The sequence below is a fragment of the Alosa pseudoharengus genome, unplaced genomic scaffold (assembly GCF_046254945.1).
Source record: "Alosa pseudoharengus isolate Yale_2024_CS ecotype anadromous, Long Island Sound unplaced genomic scaffold, YU_APseudo_1.1 YU_APseudo_1.1_scf_2, whole genome shotgun sequence".
NCBI lineage: Eukaryota > Metazoa > Chordata > Actinopteri > Clupeiformes > Clupeidae > Alosa > Alosa pseudoharengus.
This window is the reverse complement of record NW_027468663.1, coordinates 36,801,494-36,821,805: the sequence shown is the minus strand read 5'-3', so window position 1 is coordinate 36,821,805 and position 20,312 is coordinate 36,801,494. Positions and strand designations below refer to the sequence as shown.

The following is a 20,312-nucleotide window of genomic DNA, read 5'->3' as shown; positions in this document are numbered from 1 at the left end:
GAAAAGTGCAATGTGATACACAGTTTGGGCAGGTGGTGCATAAACAGTAAAAGATAGTGCAGTGTTGACACATATAACTATAAATATGTGCAGTGTATTAGCAGTAACCTTAAAGAGCAGAATAGGATATGCAGTATGAACAATGTATGAACAACATGTACAGATATGTGCAGTGAAGTAGCAGTAACATTATAAGAGTAGTACAAATAATAGAATATATTATAAGAACAGAATAAATATGTACAGTAGTATAGTTGTGTGCAGTGTAACAGTACCATTGCAGGGTAGTAACAGTATACATTATAAGAGTAGTAAAAAGTGTATGTGCAGGATGAAAAGTATAAAGAGTAGTAGAATATGGCTATGTATAAATGTAATTATATTATACACATTATTGACCCCAATGTCCTTTGCATCTTAGAGGGAGGTAGAGTTATCTGTGGGGATGATGAGGAAACTTGACAGCAGAGAGCGCTACATTTCGGAATTCAATTCTGCCTCAAAGATACGGGAAAGCACTCTCCTCTCTGTTGGGACCATCCGCAGCCAATGACTGAGGCTAAACACAGTGACCGATGAATCGCGTCAGTCCTAGCTCAGTGCATCGTATGGTCCTTCTGCAACATTACCTAGCGAATGGGACGGGTGATTGACTAACTAGACTTGATCAGATAATCTTAATGGTGAGTATAGGCTGTAAGGAATAAGGCAATGCGTATTTTTTATGAGGGTGACCGATTGCGTTCCGGAACAGGTGCACCTTGATGCTCTATCAGGTAGATTGCTTTGGTCGTGTGAAGGCTATGTTTGTCTGTGTTTGAGAGAGAGAGGGAGAGAGATATAGATAGATAGAGAGAGTGTGTGTGTCTCTCTCTGTGTGTGTGTGTGTGTGTGTGTGTGTGTGTGTGCGTATGGGGGGGTCGTCTGCATGTAAAAAAATGTCATGTTAGACTACGATTGCGTTTGTGCCTGCACCTTTACTTCAAAATATCTTCAAGGAATAGTTGGATAGCCGTTATTTCCTCACGTAGGACTACTTCAACATCTTACTTGAAATGACAGAACAACAATAACATTGTCTAGGCCTATGAGATGCTACTTTTGGATTTACCATAATATTTATGTGAGATGTTTAAGGCTATTCCACTCATGTTCACTTCTTGTCCCGTTACTGTCTCTGATCTCACCATTGAAAACTACTGCTATAACCTTCATTGCAGCATAATTATTCTCGAATTATCATTATGAATTGTCCAGTGCAGTTGCTCAGCGTATAATTGTTAAATTAATTGACGCAGCTATTATGGTCGGATTTTGCTTTTTGCATTCCACTCCGAAAATAGACTCGGTGGTGGTGGTATCCTCAGTCTGTCCCGTTCGTACATGTTCCACCTGACCATCCCACCGATAGGCAGCCAACACATTTTTATTTCCAAGCCTGTTTGGTTACATAACGCTTTTAGTATTTCCCTTTCGTCTACTTCGTTCGCCACCTTACAATGTTAAAAACGCCAGTTTCCTATGTTTCTGTTCTAGCCCTGCCGTAGTTCATGTATAGCCTAAGCCTCTTTAGTTTTGATTGAATCCAGTCATTGTCTGCCTCACTGGAATACACACACAGCTGGACAGGACATAATGACATTGGATAAAACTGCGGTGAGATTAAAGGCTATTGGGTTTCACTCTTCAGTCTTCGCAACCTGGGCTACCCGCAGTCACTGAATCTGGAATGAGGATATTGTATATATATCCTCACCTTATCAAAGCCCCCACTATGTGGATATCATTTAGCCTAATGTTTTATCCATATACTTACATGCACATAGCCTAAAGAGAAGGGAAACCAACTGGGCCTATTTGAGAGTAGGCTACCTTTGCAACTTGCTCATCCACTAATTATCATATGGTGCTCTCAGTCCGTTTTATGGCAGTGTGGTACAAAATAGTGCCTGATGAAGGTTGAAATGTGGTTGGTCTGTTGCTGGGCGAGGGCATACTTTACTCTGTCCTGTCTATCAACGATTTCCTTTTCAGGTTACTTCAGGCAGGGGTTCAGGCGATCAGAAATGAAATCACACTGACATGGCTGATTATTCCCTCCCCAGTGCTGACATGGCAACAGAAAGGAAAGGTGTGTGCACTGCTGGTATAGTTTGTGTTACCTGTATAATTTATGTGTCGTTTTTGTGTTTTGTTTGTCATAGTGCTATCTTGATTTAATGGATTACATCAGTTTTAAATCCATAATCCAAGCCACTGTTGCATTTTACCAAAACCCATTTTATTGAGTAACAGCTTAGAAATATTCCCGATTGAAGCTACAAGCAATGGCAGAAAAAAAAATATCTTTGACAGTTGTTCTGTCAGTGTGTCACTTTCAGCACACACACACACGCTCTCTCTCTCTCTCTCTCCACTGTCTGATGTGTCTTAACCTCATATCAGTTGGAACATAACGTAAACTCAGCCCATTAATCAATGTTCACAGTAATAATAACATTGAGTGATTAGGTTAAAGGTACACGTGTCTAATGCATTTTTTTTTTTAAATTGAATGGTGGACTATATATCAGCCCTGCTGTTGCATACATACTCTGAGTATCTCTGGCCTTGTCTGCTTAGACACAGATTCTTTCTCCTGTCAAGGTTCCACTTCAAAGGGTGGTGGGGTGCATTTCCCTGATGAGGAGTATGCCAGCACGGCACCTCAGTGTTCGGATGAGACCCGGCCTGACCGGGTCATCAGTGCTATACCAGAATCTGACGGGACTTACCTGGTGAAGGTGAGTGTGTGTGCGGGGGGCCTCTGGGATTTATAGTGAGTGAGGATCACCACAGCACGCACACTACACCACCAATCAATGGGCTTGTTTTAAAGAGCTATTTTTAGCTGCGTAGTTCGTAGCCTCAGACATGTAAGCTATGAGGAAGTATACAAAATAATTTAGCATTCCTCTATGGCAACAATCGGCATCAGCATCGAACGTTCGGAACGACCGCCCCCTGTCCGTCCGGCTGATCCATTCTAGCATCAACCTTGTTGGTTGTTCTGTGCTGAAGTTCGCCAAAGGTACCTAAAGCTGCCATCTTTGCCCATATAAGGAGATCCAGGTGTTAATCGAAGCTACCTATTGCAAGTTGCACTGCAAGTTAGCTCTGGAGTAGCAAAAATCAAAGTTCTCCATCACTCGAAGGCAGATGACAAAAGTATGTAGGGCAAAACGCCTGTATTTCAGAGTTCTTCATCCCTGAGAGAGTGTAACAGTTGTGATCATTCAAAATCCCTATGTTATTTTTTCCATAGGAAAAAATTCAAGATACCAGATCTCATGGCAAAGATGGCAGCTTTTTTTGTAGGCAGACCATACCGATCCACAAGAGTTATTAGAAAAGGAATAGGCAATGATCAATAGCATTGTTTAGTTCAAAGTTCAAAACTTCTGAAAGTCACACTCTTTGTATGAAATATGCTTGATTTAACATAATTTGCAGGTGTGTTAGCACAAGATGAATGATTTCTACGATATTGTGCACACTCTATGAAATGCACTCAAGACTACTGCTTCTCATGCCCCCCCCCCACCCTCTGCTGAGAGCAAGAAAGAAATGTTGAGGTTATACAATCTTTCCACTAAATAACAAGTTACTCGGACTCAGTCTCTCCACTACATGAACGAGTTACTCAATCTCTCCACTACATGAACGAGTACTCGGACTCAATCTCTCCACTACATGAACGAGTTACTCAATCTCTCCACTACATAGATAGATAGATAGATAGATAGATAGATAGATAGATAGATAGATAGATACTTTATTGATCCCCAGGGGAAATTCAAGGTCTCAGTAGCATACAGACAACACACACACACATTCACTAACAGCAGAAAAAGTAATTAAAAGTATATAAGAACACAACTAAGCATTAAGGACAGTAGAAGATAAAGAATATACTAAATATACTAAAATACTAAAATACAAATTATACTAACTAACACTTAATCTAAATCTTAATCTTAATCTACATGATCGAGTTACTCGGACTCAGTCTCCGTCATTCTCTGTCCTTTATGTCCAGGTAGGATTCCTGAGAAGCCATCACCGCTATGAGATCATCTTCAATCTCCCACAAGTCCCATCAATGGGCAAAGATGCCACGCTGTCCCCTGCCCTCAGGACCACAGCCAAGCCACGCCTACGCGCCACCCGCATCACCCCTCGCCAAGAAGGTACGGGCCAGCTGGCACCAGCTCCGCCATCTATGGCCCAGCATATGCCCTCAGTTAGATGGGCACAGGCTGAAATGCGTCAGCTGGCATTTTTTCTCCACACCAAAGGTTGCTAGTGCGACATTATTGCCTTAATGTTAAAATTATTATAGTGCAACATTATTGAATTAATGTTAAGATTATTATAGTAAGACATTATTGACTTAATATTAAAATTATAGCTTTTCTGATTCTGTTTGGAGAATCAGTGAATGTGTTTAAGTCCTGCTGAATTTGGATATCTTCCTTGGTTGGCCCCCATCTTTATGTCAGTATAACTCATAGTTTAGTATTGTCTTTTTCCCATGTCTCTTTGCAATTCTTCATAATGTCTAAGACGGATATGTGTAACTTAAACACTGTAGATGCTACATATACACAGACATTTGCTTGCTGTGTACATTTTCATAGTGTGTGAGCTTGTCCTTCCTCAGAGCTACCACACATGTCTTTAAGAATCATTCCTGTGAGGAGACCCAATTGATTCTCCAGACTCGAAGTTTTCTATTTCAGCACTTTATTGATCTACCCCTAGAGTAGGCTACTACAGACGTGGAGAATTTATTGATCTATCCCTAGAGTAGACTACTACAGACGTGGAGAATTTATTGATCTATCCCTAGAGTAGACTACTACAGACGTGGAGAATTTATTGATCTATCCCTAGAGTAGACTACTACAGACGCAGAGACTTTGCCAGTGTATTTTTGTTATTGTTTTGTACTCTTCTGTTTATGCAGTCACCAGTTATCCCAGTGGTAGAACTGCGAATTGTGATGTCAGAAGTTAACCCAACCACTGACACTTATCCTATGTTTCCAGATATTTTACTGACCTTCCACTACACTTTGATTTACTGCAGTATGACAATATGCTGTTTAATATAGATTCATGTGATAAATAATCAATGAATAAGACATTCTGTGCCAGTCTTTGTGTGACTGTGTGTGTGTGTGTGTGTGTGTGTGTGTGTGTCTCTGTGTGTGATACAGGTGGAATGAAAGTTGTTTGTGAGTACAGCACCCAGCAGGAGGGGGTGCTGCAGGAGGAGTTGATGCTGGTCAACCGCAGCAGAAGGGATGGTAGCGTGAGGGTCAAACTTCAGGCCAGAGTCATGGGTGAGTCACTTGCATTCGGCCACTTACATAGTGACACATACACACACATATTTCACTCTCTCTTTCTCCATGTGTGCCTGTCTCTCTTACACACTCACAGATAAAGATAGAGAGATAGAGATGAGAGAGAGACTCACACAAGCACATGTAACTGGGTAGAATGCGTTGTGTTGATTATTAATAAAGATGACCTAAAACGAGCACGGGATACTGCTGAAGTTTTATTCTGCACACACACACAGCAAAGCATACAGTACAGGGTGAGTTCGCCAATAGCTCCTGAAAAAGTTCACACATACCAACTATATTACAGGTACTAATGTGCTATCCCAGCTACCTAGCTAAACTACTGTACATCACTGTAGGGCTATTTTTGGCATGTGGCTAGACGGACATATACATGTAAACAATGCATTTAAAAAGTAAATTCACAAAAATAACTCACAAATAATATACATAAACTGAATACAAACAATATAAAGTTAAGCAATCTTATGGATGACTATATTTAATATAAATATTTATAAGATTGCTTATAAATTGCTGCAATCAGTCAACCTACCTCTCTCCATAAAGATATTAGACAGGAAAGAGGAAGGGGGGAGACAGTTTTAGATTTAAACTGTAACTAGATAACCTAGATCTATTGTGCAATTATGTGATTCATACATACAGTAAGTATAAGGTCTAACCTGTTACACACACAAGCACACACGCACACACAGAGAGAGAGAGAGAGAGAGAGAGAGAGAGAGAGAGAGAGAGAGAGAGAGAGAGAGAGAGTCTTTCTCTCTTTCTTTCTCAGTCTTTCGCTCTCACACACATGCAAAGTGATACTCCTCTTATAAAACTGCAGCAGAATTTAGGGCTTTTGGGAATTAGGAGAGTTCTGCCTTTAGTGGTATGCCACGAGGCCTTTACTTTAATCATCTGATTTGGAAGACGTCCAGATAAGCAGGGCAGCTTCTTCCCTGCACCACCCAAGTCATCCAGAGAGAGAGGGAAAGCACCAGTCTAGCCAGGAAAGCGATCCGACATCGCCCCCTGGTGACTGTAGGAGTAGTCATCCTCTGAGTACATGTAAGTGTTGTGGAATGATGTCATTCTTGTTCTGCCTTAGATCGTCACCATGGAACGCCACAGCTGATGGAGGGGGTTCGATGCATAGGACCAGAGGAGACCAACTCCAAACAGACTGACCGGAAGAAGCCCAGTTATCAGCAATAGAAGAGTCTCATCCACACACACTTTAATCTGGACTACAACTCAAATATACAGTACAAATCAACAGAACAGGGCTTAATAGCACAATCATTTCATTGCACAATAGCCACAATTCTTGAATTTCCCCTAGGAGATCAATAAAGTATATATCTATCTATCTACAAGTTTGCAGTAATGTCAAGAGCTGCTATGAATGCTTGCTGTCCTCCCTTCTGTCCTCCCTTGTGGGCAGCCGTGGCCTACTGGTTAGCGCTTCGGACTTGGAACCGGAGGGTTGCCGGTTCGAATCCCGACCAGTAGGAAGCGGCTGAAGTGCCCTTGAGCAAGGCACCTAACCCCTCACTGCTCCCCCGAGGGCCGCTGTTGTTGCAGGGAGCTCACTGTGCCGGGATTAGTGTGTGCTTCGTCTCTAAGTGTATGAGTGATGAGTGTGTTTCACTAATTCACGGATTGGGATAAATGCAGAGACCAAATTTCCCTCACAGGATCAAAAGAGTATATATATACTTATAATACTTATAATTATATACTTCTCCAGTTTCTTTGCCAGTGCTGACCCTCTCACATCTGTCCATTGAGCAGTGAGCACTATGCCAATAGAACACAATGCTTTGCAATGCTTCCCAGATTATATGAATCAAAAACACTTTATTCAAAAACAACCCTTATCTATATTACTCAATACACAGAATAGTATTTGATTCCCTGCATTTGGACCACTGCATTTCCACATGAATAATCCTCATTTGAGATATTGTCTTTACGGTTTGTTTAGATAAAATCAGTTGTGTTATTTACCATGAAAGACCGAATAAAATCAGACCACAATAATTGCTCAGAGATGCTTGTGCGTGTGTGTGTGTGGGGGGGGGTTCAGGTACCAGATGATACTAGAAGATCTTACAAATCCAGCCTAGGCCTACTTGTGATTTATCTTATTGGTCGAGCCCATCAACCCAAAAAATGTGGCAACCGATGCTATTAAAAAATACAAAAAAAAAACATAAAAGGTCTTTAGCCTGAAGCTTCGGGCGAGACCGGCCCGACCAGTTCCACTGCCCATGATTAATATGAAGGTATATTGGGTGCAAAAGTGGCGAGCACATTTAACTGCAGATTTTGCATGTGCACATTAAAGTCGTGAATGTGTAACAGTAAAGTTGTAGTTGTACATATTTTTTTATATCTTGTTAACACAAAATAGGGGCTACGGGTTCACAAATCCTTTTTACAGGTACACAAATCCTATCCTGCGAGTCACAAATTTCAAGTCATGCACTCGACACTTTTGCTCCAAACGTTGCAGTGCAGTTGGTGCGAAACACATTTGCACATCCGTGTTTCATAATCTGAGAACATGCACAACATTCGTGCATTTGTAAACCCAAATGTGAACTAATGCATCCGAAGTTGTGCATCTGTGAAATAATTTCTCATTAATAAAATTCTACAGATCGCTTTGATTTTCTTGCACGACTACAAGTCAATTAATACAAGTGCTCGAATCTGCTTCTACGAGTGACGAGTGACTTTTGCTCCTGGCTAGGTGATATCAGAGAATGTCTAATAAGGGGAGAACTGCCACTCTCGGAAAACTTCCGGTTTCTAAACTGTTCTGAACTGGTTGCAGTTCCTTCTGTGGTTCCACATGAGGGCGCTCGTCCACGAGTGCAGAATGCATGGAGGTCTATGGAGCTGTACCCCTCAAAATCCACTTTTCTCGGGATATAATTTTTTTCCAAGTAATTTGAATATTGTTTTCGAAAGGGGAGGCAAAGAAAATACACTTGGTTGAGTATTATATTTTTTAACGTCACTTAATTGTTCTAAAAAGCCTTTCAAACGTGTCAATGACGTCATTCATTAGCACAATGCTAGCGTGTTATGGGCAACAACGACCCAACCTGTAAGAAATCAAAAGGACATAAGTACTCGTTCATTCAACTTTTGACCTATAACCCATTTTGAAGTTATACAAACTACAATCAAATCTGAGATTTGTCAACGACAATCAGGTGAAAGAGGCAAATTTAGCCGTTTAGCTCCATTGACTCCCATTCATTCTGCACTCATGGCGATCGCCCCCAGTGGAACTCTGGTGGAACTGCAACCAAAATTCGGTACAATGGGACTTAATACGGAGTGGCAAGGCTCTCCGTAGACGGGCTCTGGTGATATAATAGGAGCAAAAAGATTTGTATGTGTGCACGTCGAGCGAATCGATCGAGAAAACAAGGCTGCCGGATCTGGATCCAGGATCGCGCTCAGACTACCATTGCCTGCTCAGGTAAGTAACATGATAATAATATGAAGAAAGTTATCTTGTTTGTTGGTTTACATTATCATGACAGCTATGTTTAGCTTAGCTTACCTGCTTGCTAAATCCTCCAGTGCCAGATCAAGCTAGCTAGCTATCGCTAGATAAATAACTAGCAGACCCAGCAAACACACTAACGTGGCCATCACGTGATTTTCCAACCAATGTTTACGTTGCCGCCACGTTAATTTCCAACGTGGCGGCAACCGGAAAAGTGAAAGACGCCTTGATGTTGCCGCCACGTTATTTGACAACATTACCGCGACATATCGGCGACATGCAGGCAACCTTCCTGCAACTTAATGGCAACGTAACCGCAACTTTATAGCAACATTGAAACCCATGTTGGAGGTCGCCAGAATGTTGTAAGGATGTTAAAAAAAAAAACAGCTCTGGGCGGATCTGCAGATGCAGTCCTCATTTGCCCACTCACTTGGTTTAAGAAGAACAGAGCGACATTTCACATTTGATTACACCATTTATTTAAATTAATTTAATTTGAGAGTTCCTGCCGATGACTTGATGTGCTGCTGCTGCTGCTGCTGCTACTCCTCCTCCTCCTCCCCTCCTCCTACTGCTGCTGCCGGGCCTGCAAGCAAAGAAGAAAACCTTTAGCTTTCAGGTAAGAGCTGCACTTTTTTTTGAATTTGTGCAGACTGTCCCCAAGTTTTACTTACGTTTTATTGTGCTGCATACTCCGGGTTCCGAGCAGTGGCAGCTTCTCCTTCCCCTTCAGGTTGCTGCCTCCAAATTTAGTAGTGTGGGCTACAGAAAACAACATTTCAATTAAGAGAGGCACAACATAGCCAAAGTTTTCTGTCACCAACCATGAGAGAAAGGGTTCCACTTTCATCTCACACACACAGGCTAGCAGCTACTAGCTCGTGTCTTAGAACATGCCAAACGAACGTCTTCTCTGGGGAGTCCGTTAGCTGCTACTGCATATATCTCATATAAAATCATAGCACACCATCTACTAATTACACTTGTCATATTCAATAACATTCACATATCATATTAATATTAAAACACTAACATTACAGTACAGTAAAGTACAGTAACAAAGCAGTACAGTAAACGTAAATCTCCGATTGGTTTTTTATATCATTCAATTAGCTCAAAGTTATCCTAGCATGCTACATGCTAGCCCCATTCTAATGCAATTGTTGCTACGCGATGCTAATCACTCGCTAGCCTTAACAATCTTTGCTAGCAGATAAATTACTCACCGGCGTTCAAAAGAAGTGGATAAAGACGTGAAAACAATGAGGGAAGATTAAGGACAAAGTAGAAATACTAAAACGACTTAAGATGTATTAAAAATGATTCACGATAGAAAGGTGTCAAGGAGTAAAAGGTTTTGATTCTAAGTCTATTCATTCAAGTGTAACGTTATCGAGTCCATTGAACGTAACGTTAAAATAAACGAATTCTGGTATCCAAGCAACACGCTTGTCAAAATAAAAGCATTTCCCGTTGACTAGAAAATCGTATGTCCTTCTGGATTTTTAATTATTTTGTTATTTATTCAATTTATGTACCTATTTATTTAACATTGGCAACTAATTTTGGGTTTAGTAACCAATGCTTAGGTGGGTTACACCTTCACCCCTCTCCATGCACATAAAAATGTCAAAGCAAAATAAGATTTAGGTGCATAGACAATTGACTCTTAACCTAATGTTACATCTAAAAGGCGAGGCTCGAATTAACAATGTTTGGTCTACTCATTGCAAATGCACAGGTATCATGGTGGTACTCCTCACATCTGGTGTAGAGTAGAGTTACAGGCATAAAAAAAAGATCAGTCAGAGACTTTGAAATGAGGAGACAGCACTCAAAAAATCCTCCATAGAAATGCATGGGGTTAGTTTGTAGGCTAACTAACGACAAATATCCCACCCCTTCCTCGCCAAAATGTCGACATGTGTATACATTGAGCCAATCATGTGGTGTGATGTGACTACATTGAGCCAATTATGTGCTGTGTTGTGCAGACATCGTGCCAATCATGTGTTGTGAACTCGCCACTGGAGCACACTGGTGTCGTGAAGCCTTGTGCACGCGTATTTCTGCCGAATAGGATGCCCGATGAGTACCCAAAAAGCGTTGCAATATGACTGCCGAGTGGAGGGACTTGCCTAAAAGGACTTTGGAGCAGTCAAACTCAGCTAGCTAGACACAATTGTTCTTGTATAGCTGTCTTTGCACACTTTTTCATTTCGCTTGATATTTTATTAAACTGTGAGTGTGTGAACAGAAAGTATTAAGACATTCTTACCTTTTTTTTCTTTTCCAGGGACCGAACTGAAGAGGGATCGATCCACCATTTTGGAGACAACCGGAGGCAACATTGATAACCCTGACTCAGTTGCGACAGCAGAACCAGCATCTCTACGGCTTAAGGACAACTTCAGCTTGATAGAAAACTTGCAACACTTTAATTGACATATGAACTGATGTTGGATTGGCACCACTTAGCCTACTTGCTGATCGAATAATTTGGTGAATACAATAATAATTGAATTATAATTAAGCTGGTGTTGTAATGTAGAATTATTTTCTCATGCTATGATTTCATACAACATTTGGGTTCTATGGAATTATTTGTTTTCTTATTGGACAGGAGACAGCTATTCCCAAAAGTGGGAATATCCCAGGTCAATAGAATAATCTGGTGTTTTAAGGTTAATTAGTCGGCGGCAGAATTAATGTATTGAATCAACACAGCATTTGTGATCGCAGGGTTGTTACCTTCGCCACTCGGCCTCAGAACCTCGAGGTTACAGCCAAACAAAACACCTGTGATTATATCATTACCCAACACTCCTACTCACACAATTTCAAATTGCTTAACCTCTTTTCAGCCTTGGTAACTGAATACTAAAATTAAACTCAGGTTGATTGTTAGTTATCAGTCTTATCCTGTGGGTCATGTGCACTGCTGTTATTTTCTTATAACTTAAATTTGGACTATAAAGCATAGTTTGGATTGGATTCTGATTAGCAGTCAGTGGTTTAGCTACTCTCCACCTCAGCCTCTCCAAGGTCTTTATGCTCTCTCCTGGTTGACCAATGCCTAACTTGCAACGTGGTTTGTTTGTACACATCACTTGAATTCATGAAACACATTAATTTTACTTCAAATGTTGATAGAAAGAATTGTCAGTGTGATTTATTAATGTGTTCCTTACATGCATTTAAAATAAACGATTCATCAATTCAGTATCTGAATATATTTGATTGCTATTTTTCAACTGGGTCAGAGTTTGTGGAAATTAGAAAATTGTAGTTCTGGATGGTCAACATTAATCTCAGTTTAGCATTATTTTTGTGGGGATGAGTCATCAGGTAGTAAATAAACAGTACAAACCAGTGGTCTATTTTTCTGGCTGGAAGATAGTTTGACTAAAGTTTAAAAAAAAAATAATAATATCTCTGATTATTATTGCATTTGATATAACCTCAGCTAACAATTGGTGTTGGGAAACGGCAACATTGCTAAATGACCATAGGGCCACGTTATGGCCACGTTGCTCAAGTCACCAAATGGCAACGTTACCAAATGACCATAGCACCATGTTGTGGCCACGTTATTTAGACCACTAAATGGCAACGTTGTCAAATGACCATAGGGCCACGTTATGGCCACGTTGCTCAAGTCACCAAATGGCAACGTTACCAAATGACCATAGCGCCACGTTGCGGCCACGTTATTTAGACCACTAAATGGCAACGTTGCCAAATGACCATAGGGCCACGTTATGGCCACGTTGCTCAAGTCACCAAATGGCAACGTTACCAAATGACCAAAGCGCCACGTTGCGGCCACGTTATTTACACCACCAAATGGCAACGTTACCAAATTACCATAGGGCCACGTTAGGGCCACGTTGCTCAAGTCACCAAATGGCCACTTCATAGTGGCAACGTTGTGGCCACGTTGCAGGAAGGTTGCCAGAATGTTAGTTGGCCGTGACCAACTGGCAACTTATAGGCAACGTGGCTGTTTAGTTGTGTGTTAGCTGGGCAGAGCCCGTCTACGGAGAGCCTTGCCACTCCGTATTAAGTCCCATTGTACCAGAGAATGTCTAATAAGGGGAGAACTGCCACTCTCGGAAAACTTCCGGTTTCTAAACTGTTCTGAACTGGTTGCAGTTCCTTCTGTGGTTCCACATGAGGGCGCTCGTCCACGAGTGCAGAATGCATGGAGGTCTATGGAGCTGTACCCCTCAAAATCCACTTTTCTCGGGATATAATTTTTTTCCAAGTAATTTGAATATTGTTTTCGAAAGGGGAGGCAAAGAAAATGCACTTGGTTGAGTATTATATTTTTTAAAGTCACTTAATTGTTCTAAAAAGCCTTTCAAACGTGTCAATGACGTCATTCATTAGCACAATGCTAGCGTGTTATGGGCAACAACGACCCAACCTGTAAGAAATCAAAAGGACATAAGTACTCGTTCATTCAACTTTTGACCTATAACCCATGTTGAAGTTATACAAACTACAATCAAATCTGAGATTTGTCAACGACAATCAGGTGAAATAGGCAAATTTAGCCCTCTAGCTCCATTGACTCCCATTCATTCTGCACTCATGGCGATCGCCCCCAGTGGAACTCTGGTGGAACTGCAACCAAAATTCGGTACAATGGGACTTAATACGGAGTGGCAAGGCTCTCCGTAGACGGGCTCTGATTGTACCGAATTTTGGTTGCAGTTCCACCATATTTCCACTGGGGGCGATCGCCATGAGTGCAGAATGAATGGGAGTCAATGGAGCTAGACGGCTAAATTTGTCTCTTTCACCTGATTGTCGTTGACAAATCTCAGATTTGACTGTAGTTTGTATAACTTCAACATGGGTTATAGGTCAAAAGTTGAATGAACGAGTACTTATGTCCTTTTGATTTCTTACAGTTTGGGTCGTTGTTGCCCATAACACGCTAGCATTGTGCTAATGAATGACGTCATTGACACGTTTGAAAGGCTTTTTAGAACAATTAAGTGACTTTAAAAAATATAATACTCCACCAAGTGTATTTTCTTTGCCTCCCCTTTCGAATACAATATTCAAATTACTTGAAAAAAAATTATATCCCGAGAAAAGTGAATTTTGAGGGGTACAGCTCCATAGACCTCCATGCATTCTGCACTCGTGGACGAGCGCCCTCATGTGGAACCAGAAGGAACTGCAACCAGTTCAGAAACCGGAAGTTTTCCGAGAGTGGCAGTTCTCCCCTTATTAGACATTCTCTGTAACTAGTTTAGAAGTACAAAAATATAACACTGCCCGTCCAAAATCGTTAGGACACATAATCTGACACAATCGTTCAATTTTCGAACACACCGCAACAAATATTTTTTCCTCGCTTTGTGCAAAGAAAAACTATAAATCGTGTGTCCTTCATTGATAAGGAAACATGCTGAGGTTACTTACTTTATGAGCAGGCAATGGTAATCTGAGCGCGATCCAGGATCCAGATCCGGCCGCCTTGTTTTCTCGATCGACTGCTCGACGTGCACACATACGCTCCTATTATATCACCTAGCCAGGAGCAAAAGTCTCACTCGTCACTCGTAGAAGCAGATTCGAGCACTTGTATCAATTGACTTGTAGTCGTGCAAGAAAATCAAAGCGATCTGTAGAATTTTATTAATGAGAAATTATTTCACAGATGCACAACTTCGGATGCATTAGTTCACATTTGGGTTTACAAATGCACGAATGTTGTGCATGTTCTCAGATTATGAAACACGGATGTGCAAATGTGTTTCGCACCAACTGCGCTGCAACGTTTGGAGCAAAAGTGTCGAGTGCCTGACTCTTGAAATTTGTGACTCACAGGATAGGATTTGTGTACCTGTAAAAAGGATTTGTGAACCCGTAGCCCCTATTTTGTGTTAACAAGATATAAAAAAATATGTACAACTTCAACTTTACTGTTACACATTCACATTACACATGCTCGCCACTTTTGCACCCAATATACCTTCATAGATTAACACAATCACCTCATTTCCATATAACAATACAGGAGACGGTCACATGAATCAAAACCAAAATGTTTTTGTTTCCTATGGAGTGGGATAGCTGTCAAAATATTCGTGTCCATAGATTTGATACACGTGCGTATTTGTCTGTAGTTGTGCATAAAATAATTATTTGTGAATTCTCGAATGAGTCCAGTCGTGCATAAAATATATTGTGTGTATTTTATCCATCAGAATACGGATGGGAAAAAAATATGAATTCAAAATTACAAGTACGAAATCAAACTTAGTTAGGCTTTCTTTGGTACGAGTACGACTTCGCACAAGTGACTCAACTGTCAAAATACGTCATCGCCGCATTCACAGGCATTACTTGTTGAGAAAAGAAACATAGATCGAGATCAAGACTGCGCATGCGCTGAGACGAATCCGGCGGGGGCAGTGCCATTACTGCGGGTTAGGCACGTCGGCGCTAACGTTTGTGATAGCTGATAGCTACCTGTGGAGTTGAACAAATCGTCTTTTCCCCCCTTTGTTTATTGTCTTACGATGTCGGGAAGAACCTGTTGTGTGTTCGGCTGTTACAACAGCAGTGGGAAAATACAGATATGGAACAAAAATATATAAGTTCCCCCGCCGTTATTACACAGCCTGCCCCTGTGTAACACCATACATAAGCACTACACAGATTCCCAGGGCGAGCCGAAGACCAAGCTGTTTGTCAGAAGTGGATTGTGAACATCAACCGAAAGGATTTTGTTCCGAACAAACATATCGCGGTAAGTTTTGTTTAACAGTATTAATCTTAAATCTTGCCAGTTGCCACAATGATAGCATGCTGTTGTCTAGTCTTGCATGGCGATCCTTTAACGCTATCTATTGGTGTGTTAAGACATGGCACCAAATATTTGACGTAGAAGCAAAACTGTAAAGTAAGTGTGTGCTAGGAACTTCGGTAGTCGCCAGAATAATTATCTCCATCAACTAAATGGCACTATTGAAAAATGATTCGCTTTAACTACTAACGTTAGGGCAGCCATGGTGGCCATCAAATCAACATGATTTGGCATTACAAACAGAAAACGTATGGAGTTCGGGGGCAGGCGACACTGTGCTAGTTGCAAGATTGCTTTCCTTCTTTGGTAACGTTAGGCTAACCATGAAAACATCAGTCATTTGGAAAGATCTTAGTGCGTTTTCCTCCGATTCAGTATTGTAATAAACCGTTTTTGGGTAGCACTCACATTTAAAACTCACTTGGATATTTAATGTAGATGTTTGTTTTTGGGTTAAATGTGTTGTTGTGCTTAGTTATAGTCTACATGTAAGTCAATGTCCTTTTCTCTATATTTGTATTTTATCAGGGGTCAATGTCATCTGGAAGAGCACCTCCCAAAAGATGTCTTCAGCCCTCACAAGAGGACACATGTGCTTGGAACTTGTGCACAATGGAATAAAGAACATTGTTGATGTATTAATTACAGTTTATTTGAACTTGACACTTCATTTAATGTATACAATACATGTATCACACATACCAATTGTTGTTATATTATTATTACTACAATTACATTACATTACATTTGGCTGACGCTTTTTAGCCAAAGCGACTTGCAACATTTAAAGCTTTTAAGAGCAATTCTAACAATAAAAAAAAACCACAATAAGTGCATTAATGAGTGCAATTGTCTGTAGTAGTGCTATGAGAGGAGATGATCTCTGAAGACCTGGGTTTTCAGACATTTTTGAAGATGTCGAGGGATGTCCCTGCTCTAGTAGGAACAGGTAGTGCGTTCCACCAACGAGGGACGACGGATAAGAAAAGTTTGTATCGGCCATATGTACAAAAAGGTTCAAATATGCTACTAGGCCGAGGTCAAATAGACTGGACCAGGTCAGTCTGTGGAAAATATTTAGACAGGATTTCAACAGTAATGGCTCAAATTTAAACTAATGATTCAAATATAAATATAATTCTCTGTGTGGATATAAGGGCCAAAAAGGTACACTAAAAAGTAGTGGTTCAAAAGGTAGGCATAGATTAATCAATAAATCCCTGTGTGGAAGTATGTGCAAAAAAGACACTAAACAGTAGTTATTCAAAAGGTAAGAATAGATTAATGAATAAATCCCTGTGTGGAAATATGGGTAAAGAGACACACTAAACAGTAGTAATTCAAAAGGTAAGTATAGATTTATCAACAAATCCCTGTGTGGAAGTATGGACGGAGCCTCATTAGAACAAGCAACAGTTGTTCAGGGACAGCTAACTTGATGGTCCTTAGTTGTGAGTGAAAAGCCATAATGGCGTACAAAAATTGCCAAAAACTGTCCATGCCCAAGCCTGTGTAAATTTTGAGTCTTTGTCATCCAAATCATAGGCCTACACTGATCAGTTTGTGTCACAGTCTTTTGTTGACTTAAAACTGTAGTTGTGGTCTGCAATATCTGGACACTGGATGCCATCTTCTTTTGGGAGGTGCCATTGAGATTTGGGAGATGACATTGACCCCTGATAAAATACAAATAGAAAAGGACATTGACTTACATGTAGACTATAACTCAGCACAGCAACAAATTTAACCCAAAAACAATCATGAACATTTTGCACAACATCTACATCAAATATCCAAGTGAGTTTTAAATGTGAGTGCTACCCAAAAACTGTTTATTACAATTCATGGGTTTCATCAGGTCCCTTTCCACAGGTGTGTAAAATCAGGCACCTTGATTATCAATGCAGACTGAATGGTGCTTGATTAATACACCTGTGGAAAGGGACCTGATGAAACCCATGAATACTGAATCGGAGGAAAACGCAATAAGATCTTTCCAAATGACTGATGTTTTCATGGTTAACGTTACCAAAGAAGGAAAGCAATCTTGCAACTAGCATAATGTCGCCTGCCCCCGAACTCCATCATACGTTTTCTGTTTGTAATGCCAATCATGTTGATTTGATGGCCACCATGGCTGCCCTAACGTTAGTAGTTAAAGCGAATCATTTTTCAATAGTGCCATTTAGTTGATGGAGATAATTATTCTGGCGACTATACCGAAGTTCCTAGCACACACTTACTTTACAGTTTTGCTTCTACGTCAAATATTTGGATGTCTTAACACACCAATAGATAGCGTTAAAGTATCGCCATGCAAGACTAGACAACAGCATGCTAGTCATGGTGGCAACTGGCAAGATTTAAGATTGATACTGTTAAACAAAACTTACCGCGATATGTTTGTTCGGTACAAAATCCTTTCGGTTGATGTTCACAATCCACTTCTGACAAACAGCTTGGTCTTCGGCTCGCCCTGGGAATCTGTGTAGTGCTTATGTATGGTGTTACACAGGGGCAGGCTGTGTAATAACGGCGGGGGAACTTATATATTTTTGTTCCATATCTGTATTTTCCCACTGCTGTTGTAACAGCCGAACACACAACAGGTTCTTCCCGACATCGTAAGACAATAAACAAAGGGGGCAAAAGACGATTTGTTCAACTCCACAGGTAGCTATCACAAACGTTAGCGCCGACGTGCCTAACCCGCAGTAATGGCACTGCCCCCGCCGGATTCGTCTCAGCGCATGCGCAGTCTTGATCTCGATCTATGTTTCTTTTCTCAACAAGTAATGCCTGTGAATGCGGCGATGACGTATTTTGACAGTTGAGTCACTTGTGCGAAGTCGTACTCGTACCAAAGAAAGCCTAACTGTAAAGTTTGATTTCGTACTTGTAATTTTGAATTCATATTTTTTTCCCATCCGTATTCTGATGGATAAAATACACACAATATATTTTATGCACGACTGGACTCATTCGAGAATTCACAAATAATTATTTTATGCACAACTACAGACAAATACGCACGTGTATCAAATCTATGGACACGAATATTTTGACAGCTATCCCACTCCATAGTTTCCCAGGACCATACACTCTCTTTGTGTAGGCCTTTGGTGCCCCTCAGCAACTGTTTTCCTCTGGACGGTTTGATTTAATGTTTAATAGCTTTGTGGATGATGAATGATGCTTCACATTTCAGCAAACATTAGGACGACCAGAGTAAAGGAAGGCATCTGTAAGCTACTCTGGAGAATAAATAGGAGTAGACTCACACACTCATTACGGCCGTCTTCATAACTGAGGATTATAAAATTGCTGGCATCTGTGTCAAGGTGAGATATTAGCCTGTGAAGATTTGAAACATTGAAATGTAAAAAATAACCTACCTCATGAATCTAGTTCCCAGAGAGTATTCACTGCAAATAAAGATGTAAAAATGAATATTCTGTATATAGCACAGCCAAATCAACAGTATGCAGCTATAACACTGGTGTAAGAAGCTTTTTAAATTAAGAAGCTGTCTCATTTATGCATCTATAAATACCCCTATAGATTATTTCATGAGCCTGTATAAAAATGCATTGGGTTGCTCAAAATTCCATGGCACACCTCACTTTGCTTACTGAAATAAGGGTGGGGCAAATTCTTAAAATGTGTGTATGGTTACAAAATCTTCCTCCTCAGGCTAGAATGAACAATAATTTACAGATGCCAAGGAAGGCTTAGCACAACTTACAAGGAAGAAGAAAAGCTCTGAGAAAGTCACAGATCTTGGAAATTCTGGCAAAGAGGATGACAAAACAGTTAAACCTCTGATGAGTGACAACAATCCTTGCTCCTCCAGATTCCTCAGAGTTAAGGTAAATCTAGAGTGCAGTCATATACAGTTTCACCATTCACCCTAAATTATATGCTTTTAATGCTTATCTTTTCGTATGTTTTTGAAGTTTATTTATTGGTGCTTTCCCTCTGTCTTGTAGAACCCATGGTCATGTATCACAGGATCTAAGCAGGGAATCATCAATGAAGAGGGTAGGGTTGTCGGCATGATGTATTTTTTCAACAGTATTCTAGATATTCTTTGATTCAGGAGAGTGAGTCTCCAAATTGTGCAGACTTGTTGTATTGGTGTAATGACCTTTTCCGATACATTGACACAGTAATCTGCGTCAAGAACACATTATTATTATTGCAGTATTTCTAAATACATATTTTCTAAAATGAAAATATGTATTTGCAACTCAACGGTACATAAAACACATACACATTGATGAATGCTGTTTTAAGTGGTGATTTTGTTGGCAGTTGAAATGAACACATTTGACTTCCTTGTGCCCCACGACCTCTCCCCAATCAATAGGGTACACCACCACCAGTGCCAGCCCCAGGTCCAGGTCCCAAGTCACCAGACCTGCCACACAGGATAGAGGACTGGACCAGAGAGGATGTTCGTCGGTGGTTACTGACAAATCTGAAGGTGCCACAGGAGTATGCAGACAAATACTATGATGAAGATGTTTCAGGAGCCAGTCTTGCCTACTTTG

At 40.6% G+C, this 20,312-nt stretch overlaps 1 protein-coding gene and 1 long non-coding RNA gene across 2 annotated transcripts; both read left to right on the top strand.

Moving 5' to 3' along the window:
- Window positions 1–2,112: 2,112 nt before the first annotated feature.
- On the top strand, window positions 2,113–6,663 carry LOC143134457 (adipose-secreted signaling protein-like). The gene is made up of 5 exons (XM_076294872.1): window positions 2,113–2,131; window positions 2,647–2,783; window positions 4,079–4,229; window positions 5,261–5,386; window positions 6,507–6,663. The coding sequence occupies exons 1-5, from the start codon at window positions 2,113–2,115 to the stop codon at window positions 6,611–6,613; spliced, it is 540 nt and encodes a 179-aa protein (XP_076150987.1). The 3' UTR covers window positions 6,614–6,663.
- A 2,124-nt stretch (window positions 6,664–8,787) lies between these two features.
- On the top strand, window positions 8,788–19,608 carry LOC143134470 (uncharacterized). The gene is made up of 3 exons (XR_012988652.1): window positions 8,788–8,897; window positions 18,968–19,100; window positions 19,453–19,608. It is a non-coding gene; the product is annotated as an uncharacterized LOC143134470 (long non-coding RNA).
- Window positions 19,609–20,312: the final 704 nt, after the last annotated feature.

Bases quoted from the DNA above. Each gene is read 5' to 3' on its own strand.
- LOC143134457 (XM_076294872.1), top strand. The intron at 2,784-4,078 runs GTGAGTGTGTGT...CTTTATGTCCAG, and splicing joins ACGGGACTTACCTGGTGAAG to GTAGGATTCCTGAGAAGCCA. The intron at 4,230-5,260 runs GTACGGGCCAGC...TGTGTGATACAG, and splicing joins CATCACCCCTCGCCAAGAAG to GTGGAATGAAAGTTGTTTGT.